The 25333-nt window shown below is 43.9% G+C and overlaps 2 protein-coding genes across 2 annotated transcripts; both read left to right on the forward strand.

The window, feature by feature from the left end:
* The first annotated feature begins 1072 nt into the window (after positions 1-1072).
* On the forward strand, positions 1073-7171 carry drgx (dorsal root ganglia homeobox). Its single transcript, XM_084375427.1, has 7 exons — positions 1073-1122; positions 1282-1370; positions 2149-2249; positions 2962-3063; positions 4690-4862; positions 5204-5316; positions 5403-7171. The coding sequence occupies exons 2-7, from the start codon at positions 1313-1315 to the stop codon at positions 5753-5755; spliced, it is 900 nt and encodes a 299-aa protein (XP_084231553.1). The 5' UTR covers positions 1073-1122; positions 1282-1312; the 3' UTR covers positions 5756-7171.
* Positions 7172-9711: 2540 nt separating this feature from the next.
* Positions 9712-24900, forward strand: cUnh10orf71 (chromosome Un C10orf71 homolog). The gene is made up of 2 exons (XM_084375898.1): positions 9712-10173; positions 12218-24900. The coding sequence occupies exon 2, from the start codon at positions 12427-12429 to the stop codon at positions 23950-23952; it is 11526 nt and encodes a 3841-aa protein (XP_084232024.1). The 5' UTR covers positions 9712-10173; positions 12218-12426; the 3' UTR covers positions 23953-24900.
* The last annotated feature ends 433 nt before the right edge of the window (positions 24901-25333 follow it).

Here is a 25333-nt window from a genome sequence, read left to right on the forward strand (position 1 = left end):
GCACCTCGCCGAGGTCATAATAACAACTTTATTTTCAGTGGTGCATAAATTAATTACGCGCATTTAATAACTAAAATATCATTATATTCCCCCTTTAATAACATAAACGCTGCACGCCAGGGAAACCCTTAATAGCGCGGGGCCCTGTAACTGGCCATTATCCGCCTGTAATGATATTACAGAACCAATTACGCGCCATTAGAAGGGATTTTCTGCACTTTATGTGGTTTAGTCCAATCCCGCACTCCTCTTCTAAATTTCAGCTGCTTCTCGAAGCCTCATTTTGCCTCCACCTCAGAGACGCATGGCGTCTGCGCTCTGCCGTCCCAGATGCGCTTTAAAACTAATTGAAAGGGTCCCGCAGCAGATCATTTATCTGAGGAAGCGAAATAAATCGCAGGACCCCTTGCTGTGAACAAAATCAAAAATTTGGCCTTGTGAGTGTTCTACATGCGCAACCCCTTGTAAAGTGGACCCCCTAACACACCCTGACGAGCAATTAACCCACCCGACAGTCAATCTAAAACCCAAAAGCAGTCATCCTCCTTTTTTTAATATATGAAAGAACCAAATAAAAAGTGCAGCGGGTATGTGTGCATGTTTATGGTTAGGGAATATGCTTGACTCTGGAATAACAATCACTTGTGATGAATTTTTTTGGCACCAGAGCAGAGTTGCCGTTTGCCACCCTGGGTATATCTCCCCTCTCCCCATCTCTTTCTTTTTCTATCTTTCCCTGACACACACACATACACACACACACACACACACACACACACACACACACACCAGGGGTTGGGGGTGAGAGAGACAAAGCCGTGATAATCCGATTAGGACCAATTAGGCGTGAGATTCTGCGACACTAGCTGAAAGCCTTAACACTCTGTAGACAGTTATACAGTTATAGAGACATCTGGACACTCCCAGAGAGAGACAGAGAGATGTGAGTGGTGTGTGTGTGTGTGTGTGTGTGTGTGTGTGTGTGTGTGTGCAGGAGAGGGAGGGAGGGAGGGAGGGAGATGTGGACACTCCCAGACAGAGAGTCAGAGAGTCAGAGGAAGTGCAGCAGCCTCCTCCTCTCTCCAGCGGGAAGTCAGTCACATCAGCATCCTCACACTGCAGGTAGGATGCTCCCTCTCTGTCTGTCCATCTCTCGCATCAACTTTGAATCTCTCCAAGTGTCGGACCGTTTCCGCCTCCTCTCAGGACGACTGTATGTGTTAAAATGTTCCCTCCACACACATCCGAGGCTTCGCGCTGAAACTTTTGTCTCTGTTCCAGGTTCAGTTTCGCAGCTCGGAGACGCGCCAGGATGTTCTACTTTCACTGTCCGCCTCAGCTGGACGGAGAGTGCTGTCGCTCCAACACATGTAAGTTTCCTCTTCCGCACATAGATTTCAGTTTTAGCTGCCGTTATTATTTTATAGAGCTAATCAGGTGTCTGTTATTTAAAGCTAAAGAAAAGTTTGGCGATGTTCGGGCTGCGCACTTGCGCGCACAAAGTGTGTGTTGCGTTGTCGGAGGAGCGACAAAAGGCCCGAGCAGATGTTTTCTTCCGTCTGTTTTTTTTTTTATGATCACATTCAAATGAGAGCGAAAGTGAAACTTATTTTTATGCAGTGATAAATTGAAATATATTCTCATCCAAACAGATATTTAAAATCTTTAAGAATTAAAACTTCAATAGCTTCGGCGCTGAGTGATTATAAATCAACATTTGTCAGTCTAAATCAGCGGGTATTTTCTATTTCCCACACACTCAAAGGTGGATATAAAGGGTTAAGTCAGATTCCCCCTCTGCGATGTCAATCTGCTGGCTGTTTTGGTGAAAAGCGCTGGTGGTTTGGCCCCGGGGCAGAAGGGGCGTTTTGTCCCGGGCACAGATGTTGGGTGTCATGCCTCTTAGTCCGTCATGGTTCCCCTCAGACACCCGACATCAATGTTTCATGCAACTAATGGAAACAGAAAATGTGCCAGAGAATAAACTCCCTAATCATTTCTGCTTTGGCCAATATGTGTAGGTTTTTTGTCCGCGTTTATATTCTAGACAAGGAATCTTACAAGTTTTATTTCTAACACATTTACTGAATTAATTTAAATGAACACATGATTTTCCCTAATAAACTTATTTTCCTTCTATTTTTCCAGTGAATTCAAGCGGGTTTGGCAACCACGCCCCGGCTGATTTTGATGATGGATTTCTCCGCAGAAAACAGCGCAGAAACAGAACAACATTCACTTTGCAACAGGTAAATATTTTACAGGGGAAGAAACAGAGAGCAAGAAATATCTGAGACCTCGCTCAGGGGCGAAACAGGCACGTGTTTAATATCCAGGAAGAGAATAAAACAATTGGTGAAGTTTTCAAAATAAAGGACTTTGGCGGAGAGTTGTGCCAGACAATAAAATAAAATAAAATAAAAGCCTTTATAATTGATAACAACCTTAAAGAAAAGACATATGAAAATAAACATACAAGATTAGGAAACCTCTTTGAATAAACATTTATCCTTTTGAAGATCATGCGTGGGTTTAACTGTAAAATTGCCCTCTGTGAGCAGCAGCCATTCTGATGTTAGGCCAGTATTTACGCCTATTTCAGGCTTTACTTTACTTATTTAATCTAATGGGGCCATTTATTGTAGTCTGTTATCCCTGTTAAATGTTTCAGTCTATACGTTTTATAGTTTATAGAACTAATCAGGGTAATAGAAAGAAAGAAAGAAAGAAAGAAAGAAAGAAAGAAAGGTGATGAAGAAGTCAACAATTATATAATGTAGTGAAACTGGTTCCCTGCATTTAACCCATACCGGAAGAGCAAAGGGAGACAGACAAAAAGAAAGAAAGAAAGAAAGAAAGAAAGAAAGACAAAGAAAGCAAATATAAAATAACATATTAGTCCAGCAGTGCAAAACAAACTTATTGACAGTCCATCCTAACTGGTGTGTTGTGTCCATGCAGCTGGAGGCTTTGGAGGCTGTCTTCGCTCAGACTCACTACCCGGACGTGTTCACCCGGGAGGAGCTGGCCATGAAGATCAACCTGACGGAGGCCAGGGTGCAGGTAGGCTGCAGCAGCGTCGTGCGTCCTGGGCACGTTTGACCAGGCGGGAGAGAGGGTAAATTAAGCCACTCTGTCATTCCGGCGATGCACTTTAATAACATCAACATAATGGTGAATATTAGATTAGCCTGATTAATCGGTCATTCATAATTAACCAGCGATAATGTTCCTCACTAATTTGTCCGCGTCTCAAAGGTAGGAATACATCATCCGTGCAGATCCCTCCGCCGTGACGCAGACAGAAAGCGATATGTGCTTTTAAAAGAGGGCAAAGCCTGCAGCTCTCACTCTCTCTCTCTCTCTCTCTCTCACACACACACACACTACCTCTCTCTCTCTCTGTCACACGCACACACTTTAAAACACACCGAAAAGAAACACACACCTTAAATTTGGCAATTTATATTCCGCTCCTGCCCTGCACATATGCGCCGTTATAAACTTGGCCAGATGTAATTAAGTTATGTGTCCTGTATGTAATTTCCTGCATTCCGGATTTGCTTTTGGGTTTTGTTGTGCGCGCAGATCTAATTGTGGGAAATATAATAGTTTGCCTTTTGTTCCCCAGGGTCATCTTACTATCGCTTAAACCCAATGGCGGGGTTGATAATGGAATCCGGCGCTGTAAATTAGGGATTGTAAACAAATTATTCCCCTCCTAATCCGATTACCACATTCCTATTATTAAATCTGAACATGAATCCACCGCAGTATGCAGGGATATTAAACTTACATTATTATTAGAAAATAAATTTCCTTTCTGTTGTAGTGTTGGTGCCCCCCTTTTTGTAAAGTGTCAATGGGCCTCCCCCGCATTAAGAGCACGCCGCAAATTGAGATTAATGGAGCAATTATAGCCCATTCAGAGAGGGTGTGTGTATGGGGGGGGCGCGACTTCTAGCTGGAAGGTGCAGGGGTGAGATAAGTCCATTGGTTGTATTGTTGTCCTGCCACCAAAATGTTGTCCTTTCTTTATGCCGAATGAATGCATGTGTTTTGTTTGGCTGTTGACATCATTTGTACCTCGGGTACAATGGGAGGGATGCAGAGCACATGCACACCGACTCTAACCTCCATTCACACATCATGATTAATGCCTGCTAGAACCAAGTCCTAATCGAATCTGATGTTGTCAAACAATCACTAAATAGGGAAATAAACGACTTCATCATGGCCGCCTCTCTCTCGGGCAGCACAACTGTCAGTGGGAAGTCATTAAAATATGATAATGAAAAATTGCTCAATTAAATGTTGTTATAGGCAGTGACCTTCATTCGATTAAGACACCAGAACTTGGCTATATGTTCTCAGCTGGGTGGATGGGGAAGTTTTTGGGGGGATAAGTCAGGGACTGTGGGACGTTAGAGCGCTGGTGTGACGCGTTCAACACACCTTTTTGGTGTAGGAGACAAAACAAAGCAATCAGAGGAACTTGAGTTTGAGTCTGTTTCTCAAAAAGGAGAGAAATTCAGAAAATTTGTCTCGGTTATAAAGCTGCTTTCAATACATAAAACTAATGGTTGCAAACTGCTAATGTGTGCGCGATATCCAGATCTAATTAGTCATTTAATTTAATTGTTTTCTCTTTCTGTCTTCCCTTTTTTCATTTTTTTTATTCTCACGCAGGTTTGGTTTCAGAACCGCAGAGCAAAGTGGAGGAAGACGGAGCGAGGTAGCACAGATCCTGACGGTGGCAAAGAGCAGATGAGCGAGGGCACTCCTCCATCCCGCAGCATCAACTCTCAGTCCCCGGTGGACCACAGCAGGAAACAGAAAGAGCCGCTGGAGATGCAGCAGAGGTGAGAGGAGACGGATGATTTTTGTAGCTGTGGGAGAAATTTGTGACAGAAAAGGTTGCTGGTCCAGATTTGCAGACTGTGACGGAAATAAATAAGAGGCAATATCCTTCCCGTCAATAACTGACGCCACAAAACTCTGACAGCCACGTAGATCATTTCTGCCAATTGTCTTTAATAAACGCTTTCAAATAAATTGACTATGAAACAATAAAAGCAACAGAGAAAACCAGCTCAGCAGTGCAGAAAGTTAGAAAATAGATATTTCTAGAAAAGGTGTACCTAAAGAACCATTTGTTAACATTTCACTAGATGATTGGATACAGTTTGTCTGTTGTTTCCAGTATCAACAGGACAGTGGGTCCAAGTGGTCCCTTCTTCCCGTCTTGTATACCAGGCACCCTCCTCAACTCTGCCACCTACGCCCAGGCCCTCTCACAGGTCGCCACACTGAAAGGTAAATACGATTTTTCAGTCATTTTGCAAATAAAGATAGTGTTAATGAAGATGATGATGACGGGACCCTCTTTTATTATTTCCCAGGTAATGGTTTGTGCTCCTGCTGCGTCTCCGACCCCATGGGCCTGTCCTTCCTGCCGCCCTATGGTTGTCAGGGTAACCGCACAGCCAGCGTGGCCGCCCTGCGCATGAAGGCCCGTGAGCACTCGGAGGCCGTGCTGCAGTCCGCCAACCTGCTCGGCGCGGCGACCGGGCCCGGCACCGGCGTGGGAGTCCTGTCCGGGGTGGCCAGGCCCGCTGTGGGCCCTGCCATCGAGGTGCCCGGCGCCGTGGGAAGAGGAGGAGACAGCTCCAGTCCCAGCCCGGCCAGCAAGGTGCTGGGCAGCAGTCCTGACAAACACCCTCACTGCTCCAAGGACCCACTGGAGAAAAAGTGAGGCGCCGGACTCAAACGTGGATGTACTGATACTCTAAATCTGTGTGATCGTGCCTGTCGTTACTACTCTACTCTACTCTGGTCCTACGAGCAACTAAGCACAACTACTGACTGACTCCAGAAAAGGCCTTGGAGAGACTTTATATGACAATGTATGGATGCAAACATTGAAATATTTATTTGACAGTAAATTATTATTGTTTGTGAGAAATGCTGAATATTTGGGGCCTTGTTAACCCCATAGAAGCACAAGTGTGGTTTTGGATCTATATGTGTCTTCGTGCACTCTTGGACTCTATTTGATGGACTAACATAGATTACAACGTGTGTGCAACAAAGACCTACTTGATAATGTGAATTTAAATAATCCTGATACATTTTTTCATAAAGAGGACAGATGCTTACATTGTGAACGTTCATGCATGTAAACTGTAAAGTGTAGAACTGGTGGCGGGGCTGTGAGGATTTTTGGCAATATAATGTTTATGCCGTCAGGTCAGTAAATGGGCTCAAACAATCTCTCCTTCTTTTTGATTTTTAGAGTGAAAGTGCACTTTAATATTAATCAGCCATTTTCAGTGTAAATGTGTACATGTGCCAGAATACAGTATGTTCATGTGTGAAGCCCAGGCAGGCTGAAGCAGACCCAGTGACGGAGCGCTGGTTGTCCCTTCCACTCTGTTAGCACATCTGTAGCGTCAGCAGACAGGGAACACACCGGTCCTGTTGTGACATGTTCTTTAAAACAATTAAAGATGTAGTCGCTCATGTTCCTCTCCTGTTGCCTCTCGCTCCAGCCATCTGTTCTGATACATTATTTATCAGTTTCCCTTAAAGCCGGGAGAGGAGAGCAACCGTGGCTCTTATTATTTATTTACTTTTAGGAACGCTCTTCCTCTTTTCTCTTCCTCTCCCTGAGCATTATTTTAATAAACCCCCATTAAACATGATATATGCTATTTATTAATGTTGAATTTCCATTTTAAAAAACATCATCTTCTCATCACCTCAGGGCTCCTCACGCTGTAGGCAATACGTTTGTTGATTTATCGCTCCTAAATATCTCTCCTCACCAGAATGACTCCTGAATAAAGGATCAGCTGATCAGATTGAGAATACTTAACCGCCGAGCACACGACCAGTAGTTGGCCTGATTCAATTTGCGTCCTTGAGGATTTTCAGGAAATTACTTTTGATAGTCAATAACACAATTAAGTAAACTACACACACATTATCATGAATAATTGATAAGAAATTATGTATTACCACGAAGTACTGGTTCAATAATTGATGAGGCGACACCCCGGTGACACAGAAGAGGGAGATAATGTCAGAAGTCGTGCCAGGTTGTACACAGAGTACACAGCACTCACATCCTCTTTTCTTTTTCCTTTTTTTTTTTTTTTACACCATTATGTGTGCATGTTGTAAATACCCTACAAATATTCCAATAAAGTGATGCTTTCACTGACTATGAACCACCCTCTTGTGACATTAACACTTTTTAGGGTTTGATGGGATTTTATTTTATTGGAACATATTTACGGAAAAAAACCCCAAACATTACCATACAAATAAATTGGAGACAAAAAAAAGTCCAAATGCAATCAAAACAAAGTTTGAAAATCAGAACCTATTTTTATAATATATTGTGTCTCATAATATTGTTGTATAGCAGGTACTGTATCCATTCAAGCCCTAAATAATATTACCAAAAACATCATGTCCTAATATAATGATTTTGCTTTAAGTGCATGAGAGAGCTCCAGAGCAAAGATGTTAAGCCCCCTGACATGGCAGCTAATGATAACACAATATCCTTATACAAATCAGCTCCTTTTCCAAAAATGTACCAATATGGACGACGGAATCCAGCCAACTCATACAAAAGACGTGGAAAAACACATTCAATCTCTCCAAAATTGAATACAGTAGTTGTGGAATTTAATCATTAGCCAAAACAAAGGATGCTGAAGTTATAATGACTCCGATCATCATTAAGTTCTGCATGGTGCCCATAATTCACTGCTTTAATATTTGATAAACAAGTCAAGTTGGTGTTGACATTCAGCTGTGCATGTGGCATCATTGATAATTTTCTGTCACCTAAAAAAAGTCCTGAGGCGGTTTTGTGGAGCATTGTTATATCAAATTAGCTGGAGAGCAGCCAGAAAAGCAGACAAACATGGTGAATATGGGGGACAGCAGTTGAACTCTGTTCTTACAGTGCAGTTAATGGGCTTCTTTTGTTGCGGTAATGAAATATTTTGCAGGGATGTGGGGAAATATGTCCTGAAACAGGGAGACGCTGTGCACATGCACCCATCCACAGACAATATAAGGCACATAGAAAGAGACAGTATGCCCAAGAAAGTCTGGCATATACATACAATTCTTTTGCTTGACATTGGGAGCAACACCTAAAATTTTTACTATTCATGGACTTAGCTCCCAAAGTCAGGCATAAAGTGAATTCAAGGCCGGTCCACTGAAGAGCCAAAACAGCCAGTATCATCTCTGCAGTAGAGCTGATCAATAACCCAATCAATTAGAATCAATTAAGCGAATCTCTAAATGGACATAATACAAACAAAGCATATCTTAATGCAGCGAGTAATGTGCCTGTCTGCTGTCTGCCACATAACCACAGCTCTGCTCCTCCTTACTCAGCACAGGGAAGAAGAGCATCCTCAGCGTTTGTGATCAATGCTTACAGCCCTCTGTAGCTTCACAACACAACTATGATGAAGAAAAGTTGCACTGTGCAAAAAACAATGCATCACACAATGATTTGTATCAAAAAAGGCAAACATTTCAGTACAAATCAAAAGGAATTGAACGCCTGTTCTCAGTTTGTCCACTAGAGGGACTTAGTGAGCAGGAAACTTGTCCTGACTCCCCACAGCAGGGCTTCAAACTTCAGTGGGAGAATTGAGCGTTTTGTAGAAACTCACACTGAGCAAGTCTTGCTGAGGGAGGCTTTTGCAAATTAAATTTCATTAATCAAAACATTTTTTAATAAGTGCTGAGTATTGAAGGCCCAAAAGTGAGAAGATAAACAAGATGATGTAGCAGCAAGCTGCAAATTCTGGATGATTGAGATCACTGAAGATAATTATCTCATCTACATGGAAGAACTCCAAAGACGGATGTTGCTGAATGACAAGAGTCCGGCGTGGAGGGAAAAATGGTGGATGTGAAGGCCGTGTGGGTGTGGGTGGAGGTTGTTTAGAGGGGAGGAAAGAGATTAGTTAAAAAGGGATTACCTCAGCCTTTCTCATAGTTAAGTGAGCTGTATACAAAACCGTGTGTGTGTGTGTGTGTGTGTGTGTGTGTGTGTGTGTATGCGGGCATATGTGGAGGAGTGCGTCTCCATTAAGGCCCATGTGTGTGTGTCCATCAACTTGCCAGGCCGGCCCTGCACCCGCCGCCAAGAATCCCAGGAAACTATCTGCTACAGCAATCTCCTATTATAGCAGCAGGCTGCAGGAGGGGAGGGCGAGAGGGGGGTCGAGGAGGGAGGTACAGTTCCTCCCCTTCCCCTGCCTTATGGCCTTTTCTGCTGGGGGGTGAGTGAGGCTGTAGCCAGGGAGATTAGACTTGTATTGCTGTAATAAGTGAGTGCTAAAATTCACAGTGAAACAAACCGTCTGGGCGTGTGACATCAAATGAAAACCTCCTCAGGAGGAAAATGAATGAGAAATAAGACAAATCTGCCAAAAAAGTTTCTGTTTCTGGTTTTAGAGTCAAGCGAAAGCTACTGTCAAGTGTGTGTTGATGATAGCAGGTGGGTGGTGACCAAGAGCCACTTGTTGACACTCCATATAGTGCTTGTCAGTGCTGTACACCGAAGAGGGTGTGAGCAAATTGAGTTATTTATGTCTCCCAAAGGAGCATCCAAACTACAAACTACAGACCCCCCCATGAACCACAACCACTCTAGCAATCTCCAGGAAATTAGGTTTTTCTCCCGGCTTCAACCCAACAGCCTCCTTAACCAGTTGTAACACTTAACCCAATCTGTGACAGCTAGTTCTAGCTGCTAATGGCAGGCAGTTAGCTGTCCAGATTTATAAATAGTTTAGAGGCTGTTTGTTTCATCCGTCTGACACTCGACACCGAAGGATCTCACAGATCCGCATGCAAGCTCAAGCCCTCATTCTGTACCCCCATGGTGGACTCTCTCTGGGACAACTCCTCTATTTCTGTCTGGTCTCCAGCCCCGAGCCCCGCTGCCTGCCTCTGGTCAGATGCTCAAAGATCTGACTGTGGACTACGTAAAGGTTTTTGCTTTGGATTGTTGTCAATAGAAAGAGGGATCGAATGAGGTGACGGTGCAGGATCAGATCAGCAGAGGGGAGACGGAGCCTTTTGAAGAGTTTAGAAGAAGGTCCAAATTATGGATTACAAAACTGGAAGGTAAGACAAGAGCTCGTTCTTCACTTTTGTTCGTGTTGAAGGAGACACTTAAAAACGATAAAAGTTAAACCTTCCACACATGCATGCTGTCTCAAGTAAGAGAGGACATTTTCATGCAGATAAATAAAAGACATGACAAACAATATCCAACTGAGAAAACACACATTCACCTACTAAAGGTATTGACTGACAGGACTGTATTTTATTCCACAGTTGCTGACATTTAATAAACATTTAGTCGTATCCTTTCTGCTCTCAGAAGTGACAGATTTGCTGCTGCTCAGTCTTCGTTTTGGACCTCTGAAAACGAGGCCTCTTTGGTGTCAGGTTTTAGAGCCGGGGGCCTGTCACTAGACAAAAATAAACCACATCACATGCAAGAATGAAGAGAAATCACGATGACAGTTTGATATGAGAGGAACACAATTAAGGGACAGTTACCATAATTGTGCATGATTTTTGATGCTTCTTTCTTGATGTATGTAGATTTGTCCGGTGGACAGAATGTGTTGCTTGGGTGTTAATAGAGTGACATAAGCATTGCTGTTGTTTTAAGGAAAAAGGTGTTTCAACTTTCCTTCATTTCTGCACCAGTTTCTTCCGACACTGACCTTGCCAGTCAGTACAACATTTTGGTGTGTAGCTGATCTGTGGATGCGTATGACATGGGTGGCCTCCAGGTCAGAAGATATTAATGAACTACTGGATATTCTGAGAGAGGTGACAGCTGCAGTAAATTAAATCAGAACATAACCATGACGTTACCTTGTTGCATCTAAATGTGCAGATTGTTTTATTTAACAAGTACAACAGAGGGAGTACGAGTATAAGAAGGCTACAAGACAGCTCCGTCCCCAGGTTGGAAGAAAGAAATTATTATTTTTGATGTTGATGTTTTGCATCATATAACATGCATTTTAGATCCAGTTAATTACGAGCACAGTTTTAAAGGCCCTTCACTGACAATGTACAACAGCCAGCTTACTGTGAGTGATGAGTGAGAGTAACGAGGCCAGGAGAAGTTATGGTGTCAACAGATACACATATGTCACAGCACTCACCCTTGGCCTTGCCTGTTTCAGATTTACAGATCAGAAAAAACTAATTGTATTTATTTTAAAAAAATGTACAGACTCATTTTATAACATAAATGTTTTTATATTCTTGTTAAAAAAACAGTTTTTTTATTAACTTAAATGTCACATTTTAACATCTGCGATGATGGATTAAGTACTTGAACCAGCAATAAACCTTATTTTATCTCTCAAATCTCAATTTAGCAGCATGTCTACGTAAGGATATTATTATCTGCTTTCCACCTGCTCTCCCGTACTGTAGTAAAACCAAAGGGGGTTTTCCAAAAAAGATTAGTTGCCAGTGTAATGTTTCAATTCACCGGTCCTACTCTGACTTTTTGACACTTTGATTCAAAGAGAAACATCTTCATGAAAGTCTAATTTGCTAAATTGTCTTATCAACATTAACAAACTGATAATGTGACATTATGTTTTAGTTACTTGTTTAAACAATTTCACTTTCAAGTTTTTAATATCTCTCTCTCTCTCTCTCTCTCTCTCTCTCTCTCTCTGTGTGTGTGTGTGTGTGTGTGTGTGTGTGTGTGTGTGCATGTGTGTGTGTGTGCGTGTGTGTGTGTGTGTGTGTGTGTGTGTGTGTGTGTGTGTGTGTGTGTCTGTGCCCGTGTGTGGTCAAGTTTGTGTGGATGCGTCCTGCTTTCCGAAAATAACTCACGTGAGGCTGTCCTTACTGTGCCTAGCAACAGTGTACTTTTATTCACAACATGTCTCTGAAGGTCATAGTGATTGACTGAAGGCTTTACAGAGCTGTTTTCAGAAACACATTCAGTACATTGCTGCTTAATGCAAAAGGGAAAAAAAAGCATCTTACACGGCTGCTATCATAAATTAAGCAACACAACAGATTAGTTACATGAGACATGCGAGAGCCTACAAACACTTCTGTAAAACTGTTTCTTTAAAGATGAATGGTAACATAAACACTAATTCTTGTTTCTTTTCTCCTTTAGGAAGTCAACAAAATCCAGGATTTGTTCAGACAAAGACCAACTAAAAGGCATAATGCCTTAGGAGCTACTGGCTGTACAAAATCCTGACTTGGACCCCAAACTCTGGGGCCTGTAACTTCAGCAGCAGGCAGAGTCTATAATTTTGAGGTCTGCGTTTGCATGAATGACTAAACAACCAGGACGGAGCTCTTTGTTAGCGAGCCTGCATCATGACCTCAGTTGAGAAGCGCCGCTCAGGCCGAAAGAGCGGCGGGCATCGAAAGCACAGCGATGGAGGCTACAGCGACACCTCCAGCGGTGGGTCCTTTCTGGACGAGACTGACCGCGAGGTAAGCAATCTGACAGATCGAGCATTCAGGAGTCTCTGCATCGGAGATGAGGCTGTTTATAATGACTCAGACCTCTGTTCATCGTCACCCTGCATCCAGAGAGACAGACAGCTGGCCTTTAGCCAGAGTGAACAGGACAGAGACAGAGAGGAGAGAGAGAGGGAGGAACTCAAGAGAGCTGCACATGAGAGCTTCAGCCTCAGGGTGCAGCAGTATGGACAAGACTTGATCCATGGAGGAATGTACGGGGCGAAGATCCACAGAGATCCACAGTGGGAGGTTTATGGGGAAAGGACACAGGGGAGGGTTTCTGCCACATTCCAGCACTCCTTTGTGGAAACCTCTCAACAGGAGGAATCTCTGAGGGAAGAGCAGCTGTCCTTCTTCAGCAATGGAGCCACAGAGTTGAGTTCGCAGCAGCGCAGAAGTCGATCGAGAGTTTCCTCTCTCATCCGAGCTTTTAACTCAGAGGGACAAAGGGATGGAGCAGGGATGGATGGTAAACCCAGAGAGTGGAATGACGAGACAAGCTGGGACAAATCAGCTCTGATGAGCATCCAGAGGGAACTTTCTGAATTCTCAACACCATACCAGCCAAACTTTAACAGTGGTCATTTCCCCTCTGCTAGTCCATTCCCTGCCCGAGACACCAACTTCTACTCCGCTGCAGTGGCTAACATGAATTCTTCATCTTCTTTTATGAGATCTTCCCACAGTAAACACAGCATGTCCGCGCAGGTCAACTGTAACTCTAACTTCTTTATACACAGTGAGTTCAGTCCCTTCAAGGTATGGAGGGACCATAACAGGTTTCCCTTCCAACAAGGAGACGTCTCAGGGTTTATGCACTGTTCAGAGTTCCCAAAATGGTATGAGACACCAATGTACAAGGAGCTTTCACTGGAGGCCCAACCACAGGGTCCGTACAGGTTTGATGAGAGGGGTATCAGACACCAGAGGAATACCATGGCGCCTATGGTTCCGGCGACTCCTTCACGGTCCACCTCAACTTCCACAATGTTGCAGAAAGCTTTGTCTGTGGAGAAGCGGTGTGAGTCAGAGCTGATAGGTCATTATCCTCACAGGAAGCGGACTCAGAGCCTAGGAGCTAACAGGTTCGCATCCCAACGCCCGTCAACTGCATCGCCTACCGTCGAGATGTCACGACGTGTCCAGGAAACAATCAGCTCCGTCAAAGCCCTCCAGCAAAAAATCAAAATGATGACAGAGCAAAATATCTCAGCAGGGATGACAGCAAATCAACAAGGAGTACTTTATAGCAACGATAATTCAGTTCCCTTTGGCAACAATGCACCAACAGTGGCACCAAACATTGTCAGCAGCAACACAAGCACAACTCCCTTCAACATCAGCCAGCTGCTCACACCTTCAGTCCACGCACACCAAGAAGCAGAGACATCAGAGGTCCAGCAGTATGCAGCTTCCCCTCAACCTGTTGAACATCCTCCAGTGCGAGCAGAGAGCAGGGGAGCCACTCCTGACATTAGGATGTCCAGCTACAAATCCAGAGCCACAAGCCTGCTCTTCAATCTTAAAGACAACAGGAAAAGAGTCAAAAGCACCTACAGTCCTCCCAAATTTAAAGGCTTGGAGACACCTGAGAAAAACAAGCAGCACATTATGCAGGAGCCTAGAGACACTGTGATAGACATCCCTGATTTTCCAGATCAAGACATTCAATTTACCCAGGTAGAAGCCGCCTCACATCAATATGTAAACCAGTATCATAACCCTGGATTGCCACTTACAACAGTAAATTCTCAACCCGTAACAACACATACAGGCCAGTATTCAGAATACACTTCAAGTGATTATCAGACAGCTAAGATGCAAGGTGAGATGGTTCATCACTCTGGGACTGGCTTCATACCTGAAAATTACCCCACCAATCAGCTGGCTAATGGACAGTATCTCCATGAAGACTTATCGTCATTCACTCCCTGTAAGCAAGGCATGTTAGACTATGTAGAAACTCAGGGAGGAGATGCACACAGGCTTAAACCATCGTATACAGCTGCAGAAACACCAAGGCTAAATGCTGACAACACTCAAACCAGAGAATATTTAATAAGTAAGGCAAATACTGAGCAACATTTTAATGAAACAGCGGGAAGGGAATCCACAAAGGTGGATAGATATCAGCAGCTCACAGACAACAAACATGATTACAGTAATGTGTCCTCGCCGGATAGGTGGAGACAGACAAACAGCCAAGACACAGAAAATCTCAGTCTGAAAACAGCTATCTCTCCATGGAAACAAGAGATTACTGCATCTATGGAAAAAGACCAACATGCACAGGCTTACCAAAGAGCAGCCACAATAAAGGAGGAACCAAATTTAACGAGAGACAGATACAGAGGAGAAAATCAGCAAAGTATAAATAAAGAACTCGAGAAAAAAGAGCTGAGGGAAAGTTTTGGTGTTGGAACATTTTCTCACAAAAAGGCTGAGTTGGTCAATCCTAACATGTCAAACCAGCTGCCACAATATGCTCCATTTAGTAATGCCACTGTCCAAAGTCCCGCATACTATGGACAGCATCAACCTGGAGCAATTGAGGACAAATATGTACCTCACAATTATTACGGACACAGTAAGGAAAATGAAATTAAAGACAATCAATTGACACAAAATTCTAACAGATACACGGATCAAGAATACGGAAACCAACACTGCCTTTACTCTAATAAAGACAAAACAATGCTAATGCAAGAAACAGGTTCGAGAAAGCCACTTCCCAAGGGGCATGAACTGCAAAGTCTCCAGACAATAGAAGCTAAGCCGCAGTTTGAACATAATAAACAGAAAAATTCATTATCTAACCCCAACAATGCATCTGCCCCCACAATGGGAAACGAGGTAGAGCGTAGACAGTTTGCTGAGGTCAAGGCCGAACTGGCCAGCGCAGAACATATGAAAGCACAACACGCCCAAGCAGAGCTGGCAAAGGCTCAGCGCTGGGCTCAAGTGGAGCAGCCCAAAGTGGAGTCGGCCAGGTTAATTTTAGCAGGGCAGACTGGTTCAGAGAAAGTCAAAGCAGAACAGGCCAAAGCAGAAGTAACAGAGCACGATCGAGTAAACCAGGCGAGCGCAGAACATATTAAAGATAAGACGACAAAAGGGGAGGAGACAGAACCGCCCAGGGAAAAACAATCAGAGCGGGAACAGACAAAGGCTGAGCAGACCAGAAAACAGACGGTAACAGAAGAGCCAAAAAATATTACAGAGGAAGCAGGAGTCATGCCCATGAGAGAGGTGCAGGGTGAGCAGGTCAAAGCAGAACAAGCTGAAGCAGAGAGGCTAAAAGAAGAACACATAAAAACTGAGCTGGCTGAGACTGAGCAGGCCGAGCAGGCAAGAATTAAGCAAGCTGAAACCGAACAGGCCAGAAGAGAAAAGCTCAAAGCAGAGCAGCTTGAGGAAGAAAAGGTAAGGGCAGCACAAGTTGAAAGAGAGCAGATGGAGGCTGAACAAATCAGAACAGAAAAGGTTAAAGCAGACCAGGCTGAAGCAGAGCATAGAAGGGCAGAACAAGCTAAACTGGAGCAGATGAAGGAGCAACAAGCTAAAGCAGAAAAAGAGAAGACTGAAGTAGTGGAGGACATCTCAATTCAAGGGAGTCAAGTCAATGCAGAGCAACCTACAACACAGATCAGTAAAGCCAAAGAGGAAAACATTGTCGAGAAAAAGGCAGAGCACCCAAAGTTGGAACAAACCAAATTGGAGCTAGCTAAAGCAGAGCGCGCAAAAACAGAGAACATGCAGGAAAGATTCGCTAAACCTGCAGCAAAACTAACACAACAGGTGAAAATTGAGCCAGATAAAGTTGAGCAAGTTAAGACAGAGTTAGCTAAAGCTAAAGCAGAGTTAGCTAAAATCAAGGAGAAAATGAGGGGAGAGCAAAAAGAGAAAGCCAGAAGTACAATTCCCACAAGAGAAGATGGGAAAAAGAAAGATGTTCCTTCGAGGGCAGATACAAATCAAAATGAAGAGCACAAAGATCAGGCAACGCAGAGGGAAGAATCAGCTGTTGTCAGCAGACAGAACACAGATCTATCAAATATAGGAGCTAATGAGTATGAGCGCCTCAGAGAGAAATATGGTTTCATAGATACAACTTCAACAAACAGAAACAAATTGTCAGCTGCAGGAAACATTTCTTCACTTGCAGCCAGTGAAACACCAGCTTTACCTCTTGATAAAGTGGAGCCACCGAATGACGAGAAATCAAAAGATAAACGTAGTCCTACAATGGCAACAGCTAACACAGACAATGGGAAGGAAGGAAGTGTCTTTAAAGCCAGTGAGGTGACAGAAAGTCACTATGTTTACAGCGAGTCATCCAAAGAATTCAAATTATCTGGTGCTGATTATTTACATAGCAATGTAGATAGAGCAACTGGTGACACTGCTACTGCTAAAGTGAAGGATAACAGAGTTGAACATTTGGGAAAACGTGATCCTCTAAAACACACTGATGTTTCACAGCACAGAGATTCTGATTTGACTAAACTACTTAGCGTTGAAAGAAAAACCAAGTCAAGTGAGCACAACAAAGGTAAAGATCCACATTTTACCCCTCCCAGAGCATTGACCAATAAAGAGAGAGCTCAAACCAAGCAAGAGATTCTGACTTCCAAGATAAAAGCTCATGCTGAAAAGGAGATTTCAGCAATTAAAGAAAAGGGTTTTGTCATACGAGATGGCTTCATGTCTAAATCCGCTACCAAGTCATTAGTAGGTAGTCAGAGTATAAATATACGACAGCGGCCTCCATCTCAGGAAGTGCCTAAAAAGCATGAAAGCTCCAGTAATATTATAGCAAAGCATCAGACAGAGCCTTCAGGAATACAAACCGAACCAGTCAAGTCTGTTTCAGCTCTCAGTTCAGCTACAATACCAGTTAAATCTGCAGCAACCATCACTCATTTAGTAGATCATTCACAGAAACAAGTTCCCAAAGAACCAAAAAAGAGCAACAACAACGAGCCAAAACCACCCAGAGAAGAAAAACAGGCAGGAAGTTATATCATGAGCACAGATGAGGGTTTGAAAGAAAACCAAAAGAAAGAGAATAAGTCTGGAATTGAGTCCCAAATCCAAAGTAAAGAGCTGGCACTCAAGAACAAGCAAGGAAAACAGGAAGCAAATCAAGGAGAAATCTCTGGAAAACAAAAAGAGAGACTTAAAGAGAACCCTGCTGTAAACACAGATCATCTCAACAAGAAGAAAGAGAATCCATCACAGGCTACAGTTCTGGTGGAGGCTCAAAGCTCCAAACTTATGACCACAGAAAAGGCTGAGAGTAAACATGGAGCAGAGGACTCAGCATCATCACTAAGTCTTTGCTTTGGTCAGAACGAGACCCCTGTGGCTGATGACAATTTGCAGATCATGGGAATAATGGTAACTGTACGAGAGAGAGAGCCATCTGAGAGCAGTTGTAAGAGCACTCAAGAACAAATTAATGCAAAAGAGAAGGAGTGCAGTAATTCAGAGCTGGATAAATGTCATCCCAGCTCAGGTGTAGAAATAAGTGAAGGAAATAAATCTCCAAAGGAAGTTAGCAGAGTAAAGGCCGGGGACAGAGTTGTACAGAACACTCTGAAGGAGGATCAAAATAAAGTTAGTGTGGATAATCATCCTGAAAATGTGCAAGAAACTTTAACCCATGAGACAAGACAGAACAATGTGTCTGGGGATGTCACTGTGAAAAAGACTAATTTCCAGCAGGTGTGCACATCTACAAATACAAGATCCCAAAGGGAAACACAACCCCCCACAGTCACTGTACCTGCTAAAAATAAAATGTCCGCTGAAACTCAACCCCTTCTCTACAAACGGGACACGATAGCAAGAGAAACCAAAGACTACACAAATAAAACGACAAATGAGAACTCAGCAAAGAGCGTAAGGAAAGATGAAGGGAAGAGTGATACAGAAGAGAAAAATCCACAAAACATGCAAACAGCACATAGCAATGGGAACCCAGTGGCCAAAATGGCAAACACAGGAGTCTACAGCACAGATGATTCAAACAGAAGTCATGCTGAAACTCTTAGAAAACATGACCCTCAGCCATCAATGAAAGAAGATATGACAACGGTCATAAATTCATCCAAAAGCAAGAGCATAGATGGCAAGAATGCACCCCTAGTGGAGGAAAAGAGACATGACACAACACCACCAAAACCATTCAACAAAGCCAGTAAATCTAACCATTCAACTGAGAATGAAAACATGCATGTGTCTCTAAAACTTGTGGACGATAATGTGCATATAGACAGTATTGCCATCAGAGTTGTGCCAGCAGTAACTGAGAAGGAAAACCTGAAAATGGTGGAAAAACATCATGTCACAACTGTCCCTTCTGATGAGATTACAGCCAATGAACACAAATTGGATGCGTCAACTAGTCATGGTGAAAAGGTGAAAACTTTAAACAATGAAGACAGAACCAAAAACCTGCAGACGAAAGACAGTTCAGATCACAAATTGGGAAAACAACTGCCTGATTCATTGAAAATCAGCGATCAAAAGAGCGACACAAAGGCAACCAGTGAAAATACTCAAGCTGCAACTGAAAAGCTTGAAAAAGATAATCAAAGTGGGAAATCAGCGGATGAATCAAAGATACAACAAATGGAGACAGATTACTTTCAAGTACAGGGAGTAACAGAAACAGACAACAGTGCAAATGTCCCATATACATCAGATGCTGTTTCAAAGGGAGGGGAACTTCCAGGATTACTACCGAACAAGGCAGCTTCCAGCAATGGATCACACAATGAGGGGGGAAATGAAGTCCTTGTATTGGATCAAAGTAAAACAGCAGAATCAAGCACAGGAAGTGTTCAAGATGAGAACATGAAAAGGAAAAACAGGGAAGCAGGAGATAATTTGGCTTCAAAACAGAGTAATGCTCCCACAGAGAGACAGAGTAATAAAAATGAGAAGACAGAGGCAGGTCAGGCTATTCATATCAGAAAACAACATACAGAGAACCAGCTCAGTTTATCAGCAAGGGAAAGACAGAGCTCTAAAAATTCCCATCCAACAGGGGAAATAACTGTTAAAACAAAACCTGAAGATAAACCAAGACCACAAGAAAGAGCATCCACAATACCTGAAATATCAGCCCTTGCAGACTATGCAAGGTTAAAAGTCATTGTATCAGAAGACCGAGCTAATGAAATTCAGGAATTCCCACCCAACAAAAAGGAAGGATTCTTTCCACTCATACAGACTCGTCATAGCAGACGCCCAGTGTTCACGGCTGACCCTCAAGACCTCTCTGTGAAAGAGAAAAGCTTTCCAAATAAGACAAAAGTCACCTCCAAAGTGAACAAAGAGCCCAAACCCCTAGTATTTCCTATTACAGAGAAAGAACACCAAAGAACTGGGATGTTCAAACTGGGGGACAAAGAAAGACAAGAGAAAATGCTTTTAGACGCCAAAGCCAATGATGATCTCAAAGAAAGAAACAAGTCTCCAATAACTCATCTCAAGAACCAGGGAAGTGAAGAACAAGGGGCTGGAGCTGATACCCAAAGACTTCTTCAAGTAGATCAAAGTCTTCATCAGCCAAGCTCTTCCTTGTACGCACCAACTTCATCTTCTGCAGTCAACAGGCCAAGAAACACTCCTGGGTCACAACACCTAAAACCAGTCGATAACTCCAATCCACATGAAAGAGTTGAAGACTGTTCCTCAAAAGCTGAAAAATTACCATATTTGGATAAAAACTCTCATCCACGGTCCACTTTGGGGCAAATGTATAACATAGAGGACAATCAACAACAAGAAAAACTGAGAAAAGAAGGGCTTGCACCTCGCCATGAAGAAACCACAGCAAAGCAGAGCAGAGCAAAAAAGCCGGAGGAAGAACAAGCTTCGGGGAAAGAAGTGAAGAAAAGGACAGAAGGCATGAAAATAAGACACATGCTAGAAGAGAGCAGAGCTTCTCTGGCTGAAGAAGAGAGAAGAGCTGCTCAGAGAGAGGAGGAGAGGAGAGCAAGAGAGCGGGAGGCCATAGCTAGTAAAATCAAGGAGAAGCGCCAAAAACAGAGAGAAGCAGAGAGAAGAGCAGAGGAGGAAAGAAAAGCAAAACAAATAGAGGAGGAGAGAGCTGCCCAAGAAGAAGAGGAGAGGAGAGCAAAGCAAAGAGAGGAAGAAAGGAGAATGAAAGAAACTGAGGAGAAGAGGAGAATAAAGATGGAGGAGGAGAGGAGAGTGAAACTCCGAGAGGAGGAAGAGCGGATTAGAGAGGATGAGGAGAAGAGGAGGGAGAAGCAGAAAGAGGACGAGAGAGCTGCCCGTAAGGAGCAGCAGAGGAGAGCAGCTCAAGAGGAGCAGCAGAGGAGAGCTGCTCTAGAGGAGCAGCAGAGGAGAGCTGCACAAGAGGAGCAGCAAAGGAGAGCTGCACAGGAGGAGCAGCAGAGGAGAGCTGCACAGGAGGAGCAGCAGAGGAGAGCAGCTCAAGAGGAGCAGCAAAGACAGGCCGAACAAGAGGAGCAGCAGAGGAGGGCTGCTCTAATTGAGGAGCAGCAAAAGAAAGCAGCTCAAGAGGAGAAGCAAAGGAGAGCGGCTCAAGAGGAGCAGCAAAGGAGAGCTGCACAGGAGGAGCAGCAGAGGAGAGCAGCTCAAGAGGAGCAGCAAAGACAGGCCGAACAAGAGGAGCAGCAGAGGAGAGCAGCTCAAGAGGAGCAGCAAAGGAGAGCGGCTCAAGAGGAGCAGCAAAGGAGAGCAGCTCAAGAGGAGCAGCAGAGGAGAGCTGCTCTAATTGAGGAGCAGCAAAGGAAAGCAGCTCAAGAGGAGCAGCAAAGGAGAGCAGCCCAAGAGGAGCAACAGACGAGTGCTGCTCTAATTGAGGAGCAGCAAATGAGAGCTGCACAAGAGGAGCAGCACAGGAGAGCAGCACAGGAGGAGCAGCAGAGGAGAGCAGCACAGGAGGAGCAGCAGAAGAGAGCTGCACAAGAGGAGCAGCAGAGGAGAGCAGCTCAAGAGGAGCAGCAGAAGAGAGCTGCACAAGAGGAGCAACAAAGGAGAGCTGCTCTGATTGAGGAGCAAAGGCGGGCTAAACAGATTGAGGAGATACTCGTTGATATTGAGGAGGAAAAGAAAAGAAAACAGAAAGAGGAGGAGAAAGCTGCTCAACTCTCCAAGAAAGAAAGTATCAAAGAGACCCAGGAGCAAAAGCAAGCAGAGCACTTGATTGAAGAGCAGAGGGGCGAAAGACAGAGGAGAGAAGAATGGATGAGAACTCGGAGAGAAGAGGCAGAGAGGAAAATTGTTCAAGGGGAGAAAACAATCACAAACCAAAGAGAAGAAAAGCAAGCCAAAGAGGAGAGTACCAGGCTCCTCGAGGAGAGTCGAGTAGCACTGATAGAGCAGAAGAGAGTGGCACACGAACGGATGCTTGCTCAAAGAGAGGATAAGATCAGGGCAAAAAAAAGAGAGGAGGAGGAAAAGTTAGCAGCCTACAGAGAGAAAGAAAGAGTCGCTCAGATGGAGGAGCAGAAAAGAGAAGCACAGAAGATGGAAGCTCTCCAGTACTATGCTATCACCTCAACAGAATCGGAAAGGAAACCCAGAGAAAGACCACCTTGCTCCCCTTTACCTTCCCAACGAAGAAACAATACACCAGGGCTTGAGGCAACTGAGGACCACTACAGTAGGTCTTATAGACCACACGCCCCTGTATCTCCAGCTCCATCTCTGCCCCGCTCCAACACCTCCTCACCTGCTCTCGGAGTCAAGCCCTTAATGTTCAGGGTGAAGGATAACACTATGAGAGGTTCGTTCACCAAGTCAGTCAAACCACGCTTCCATAAGAACTTTGGAGATGATTTCCGAGTGGGTTCACCCATGGGGTCAGAGAGGGGAGAGGAAGAGCAAGAGACAATAAGACGCAGTGCTGGAACTCCCGTCCATCCTGACACAGGGTTAAACAGACTTGCTGCTATCAAAGAATCCTCAACTTTTCAGCCAGGATCTTCATTGCAGGATCACTCAGCCCCTCCCCAACATCATAGGCCTTACTCCAGGAGGAGCTTAGCTCTGGATGACGACGACTCCCGGTCTATCATCAGCAACATATCAGAAGATGTAGAGAGTTTTGCCACCAGTGCAGCAGACCTGGCAGAGCTACGAGGCCTGTATGACTATGACAGGCCAGAGTCAGCCTGTAGCTTCAGCAGTGACGTGTCCCGTTCTTTGGGCAAGCCTCCAGCTGTTCCCCCAAAGAGTGAGAAAGCATTGCGCAGGGCACAGAGGTTGACTACTCGGAGAATCAAGAAGGAGTTGTCCAAAGGTGTAGCAGACAGCACTGCTGGAATAAAGAAACCACTTCAAGAAGTCTCAAGTACTCCTTCCTCCTCCTCCACCGAGGTATGCTCCTCCAACCGCCATGCTGTGGCTTCCCCACATTTTTCCCCACCTGTCTCCCTTGCTCATGCTCCAGCACTGGGGTCTAGCTTGCCAGAGCACCAGTCTTCTCACAGCTCTTTCTATGCTTCCCCTCATGCCACTGGCCCTATCTCCCTCCCTGTTGCCTCACCTCATGCTACTGCCCCCGTTTCCCTCCCTGTTGCCTCTCCTCATGTGACTGGCCCTGCTTCCCACCCTTCTGCTAAGATAGTTGCTGATGTTCCTTCTTCTCCCACTCTCCATCATGCCAACCATCCAGCTCCAGTGACCCAGTACCATGTAGAGTCAGGCTATCCCCAGGCCTACCCCCTGACCCAGCGTAAGGTGCTGCAAGACCTCGGCTCTGGGCAGTATTTTGTAGTGGATGTGCCAGTTCAAGTCAAAACAAAGACTTTCTTTGACCCAGAGACTGGAAAGTATGTTCAGCTGAATGTGCGCGAGTCTGCAAAGACCACATCACGATCCCAGCCCCAGCAAACATACCTACAGCCTCAGCTCCAACCCCAAATTCATGTCAAGCCACAACAACAACAACCCCCCTCTCAGAACTCTCCAGCCAGCAAGCCCCATGTGCTTTGTCAAGGCTTCCATGGTTATCCTCAAGGCAACCAACCTGCGGCTGTCAACTCTGGTTCCCACAACAGGTCATCAGCCCCTGTGAACCTCCACGCAGACCAACAGGAGAGCCACATCTACGGATATCCAGCCCCTGAAATGGGACAGAACTCTGAAGGGCATCGCTACAGCCCAGAGAAGACTCCATACATGGACACGGTTAATGATAAAGACAAAACATGTGACACAGTTTACAACACACATGAGTGTGACACAAACAGCCAGCTTGCAGGAAGCTCAGTTTGTGAAAATGGTAACCCAGCCCACTCACGATGTCAGCCCCGAGATATAATAACCATGAGTGAACTGGAGGATTTTATGGACTTGTCTGACTGGTGAGAACAAAGACTGGTAGCTTTGACTCAAAAGGGGTTGAAAAATTGAAAATTGAAAGTAGTGAGATATAAAGATGTCACAAAGCACAGTATGAATGGATCATAATATGCAGTACTTTAAGTGTTTGTAAATGGGTTTGAATAGTCGCAGAATGTTTTTGGTTTGTAGTGTCAAAAGTCCCTGTGACGTGCTGTTAAATTGCTGCTGTTGATTTTGAAGATTCACTGTAAAGCTTTTTATTGTGTTACAGAGAAGTTCACCATTCCATTTGACTTTTGAATGTGAGAAGCTAAGACATGTTTCTTGTGTATACAGTATTATAATTGCCTCCTAAACATACAAACAAACAGCAACAGTATGTCGATAGTGTTTAATAGTTTGGAGTAATTGGTTTCTGCTATGAACGCTGCCAGTCCTGCTTAAGTTTTAATTTATTTATTTTTTTCTTGTTGGGAGACTTTTGCCATTTTGTGATGCATGAAGTATTGTTAAACCCACAGCGTCAACCAAAGATCTGCAGATGGTGAAAACATAGTGTGTCTATTCAACCACTGTGTCAAAGTGCAAACATTGTGATGAGATAGTAGTCCATTTTTAAAGTTGGAAGTTTATGAGAATGTTTCTGTGTTGCTGTGAAACAGATTAGTGTGACATGGACAATAAAACCACACTTCATTCAACCAAATCATTTCTCACCATAATGAAAAAACAAAAGGGAAAAAAAAAGGTTGATTTCATTTTATGACTCAAAATACTGCAATAACAATACAAAGTTAACGTCACTGGCATCCTGTTCTGACTCTTGAAATGCACCCTGGGTCTGAGTGACTCAAAATGAAGAGTCTTTTCACTGAGTGCATAAGACAATTATGTGTTATTGAAAGAGCAAAATAATGTGTCCTGAGAGAGTTCATAAACATAAAAAAAGAAAATTACATTTTGTTGATGACATTTGTGTCTTTGTGTCCTTTTTTGCTGTATGAATCAATATGCATACTATACCAATGGGATCCAATGATTATAGAGATTATATACAGTGTGAAAATGTCTTTTTTATTTTCCTTGATTCAGATTAAATGTACACTGCTGTGGTGAGAGTGCCTGCTTATACTCCCCAGTTTCATAGTAAACTGAGGTATTGTTGATCCCCTGAGAAGCAGTAACCTGCTTTGACCACTGCAGGGCAGAGGAGAGCGAATCCTCCACTGGAGCAAAGACTTGAACTTAAGACTTATGTAAAGGAAAAGTTGAGGGAAACCCCAAGTGAAAGATGTAGTTAAGAGGACAGAATACTTCTCCACAGTCACCAGAACTATAATTTTGGCACTTCTACACATGCATCTCAATTGATAGAACTTGCACCAAGGCTCAAACTTATCTCATA

This window comes from Pagrus pagrus, assembly GCF_965226575.1.
Source record: "Pagrus pagrus genome assembly, chromosome: 15".
NCBI classification, from domain to species: domain Eukaryota; kingdom Metazoa; phylum Chordata; class Actinopteri; order Spariformes; family Sparidae; genus Pagrus; species Pagrus pagrus.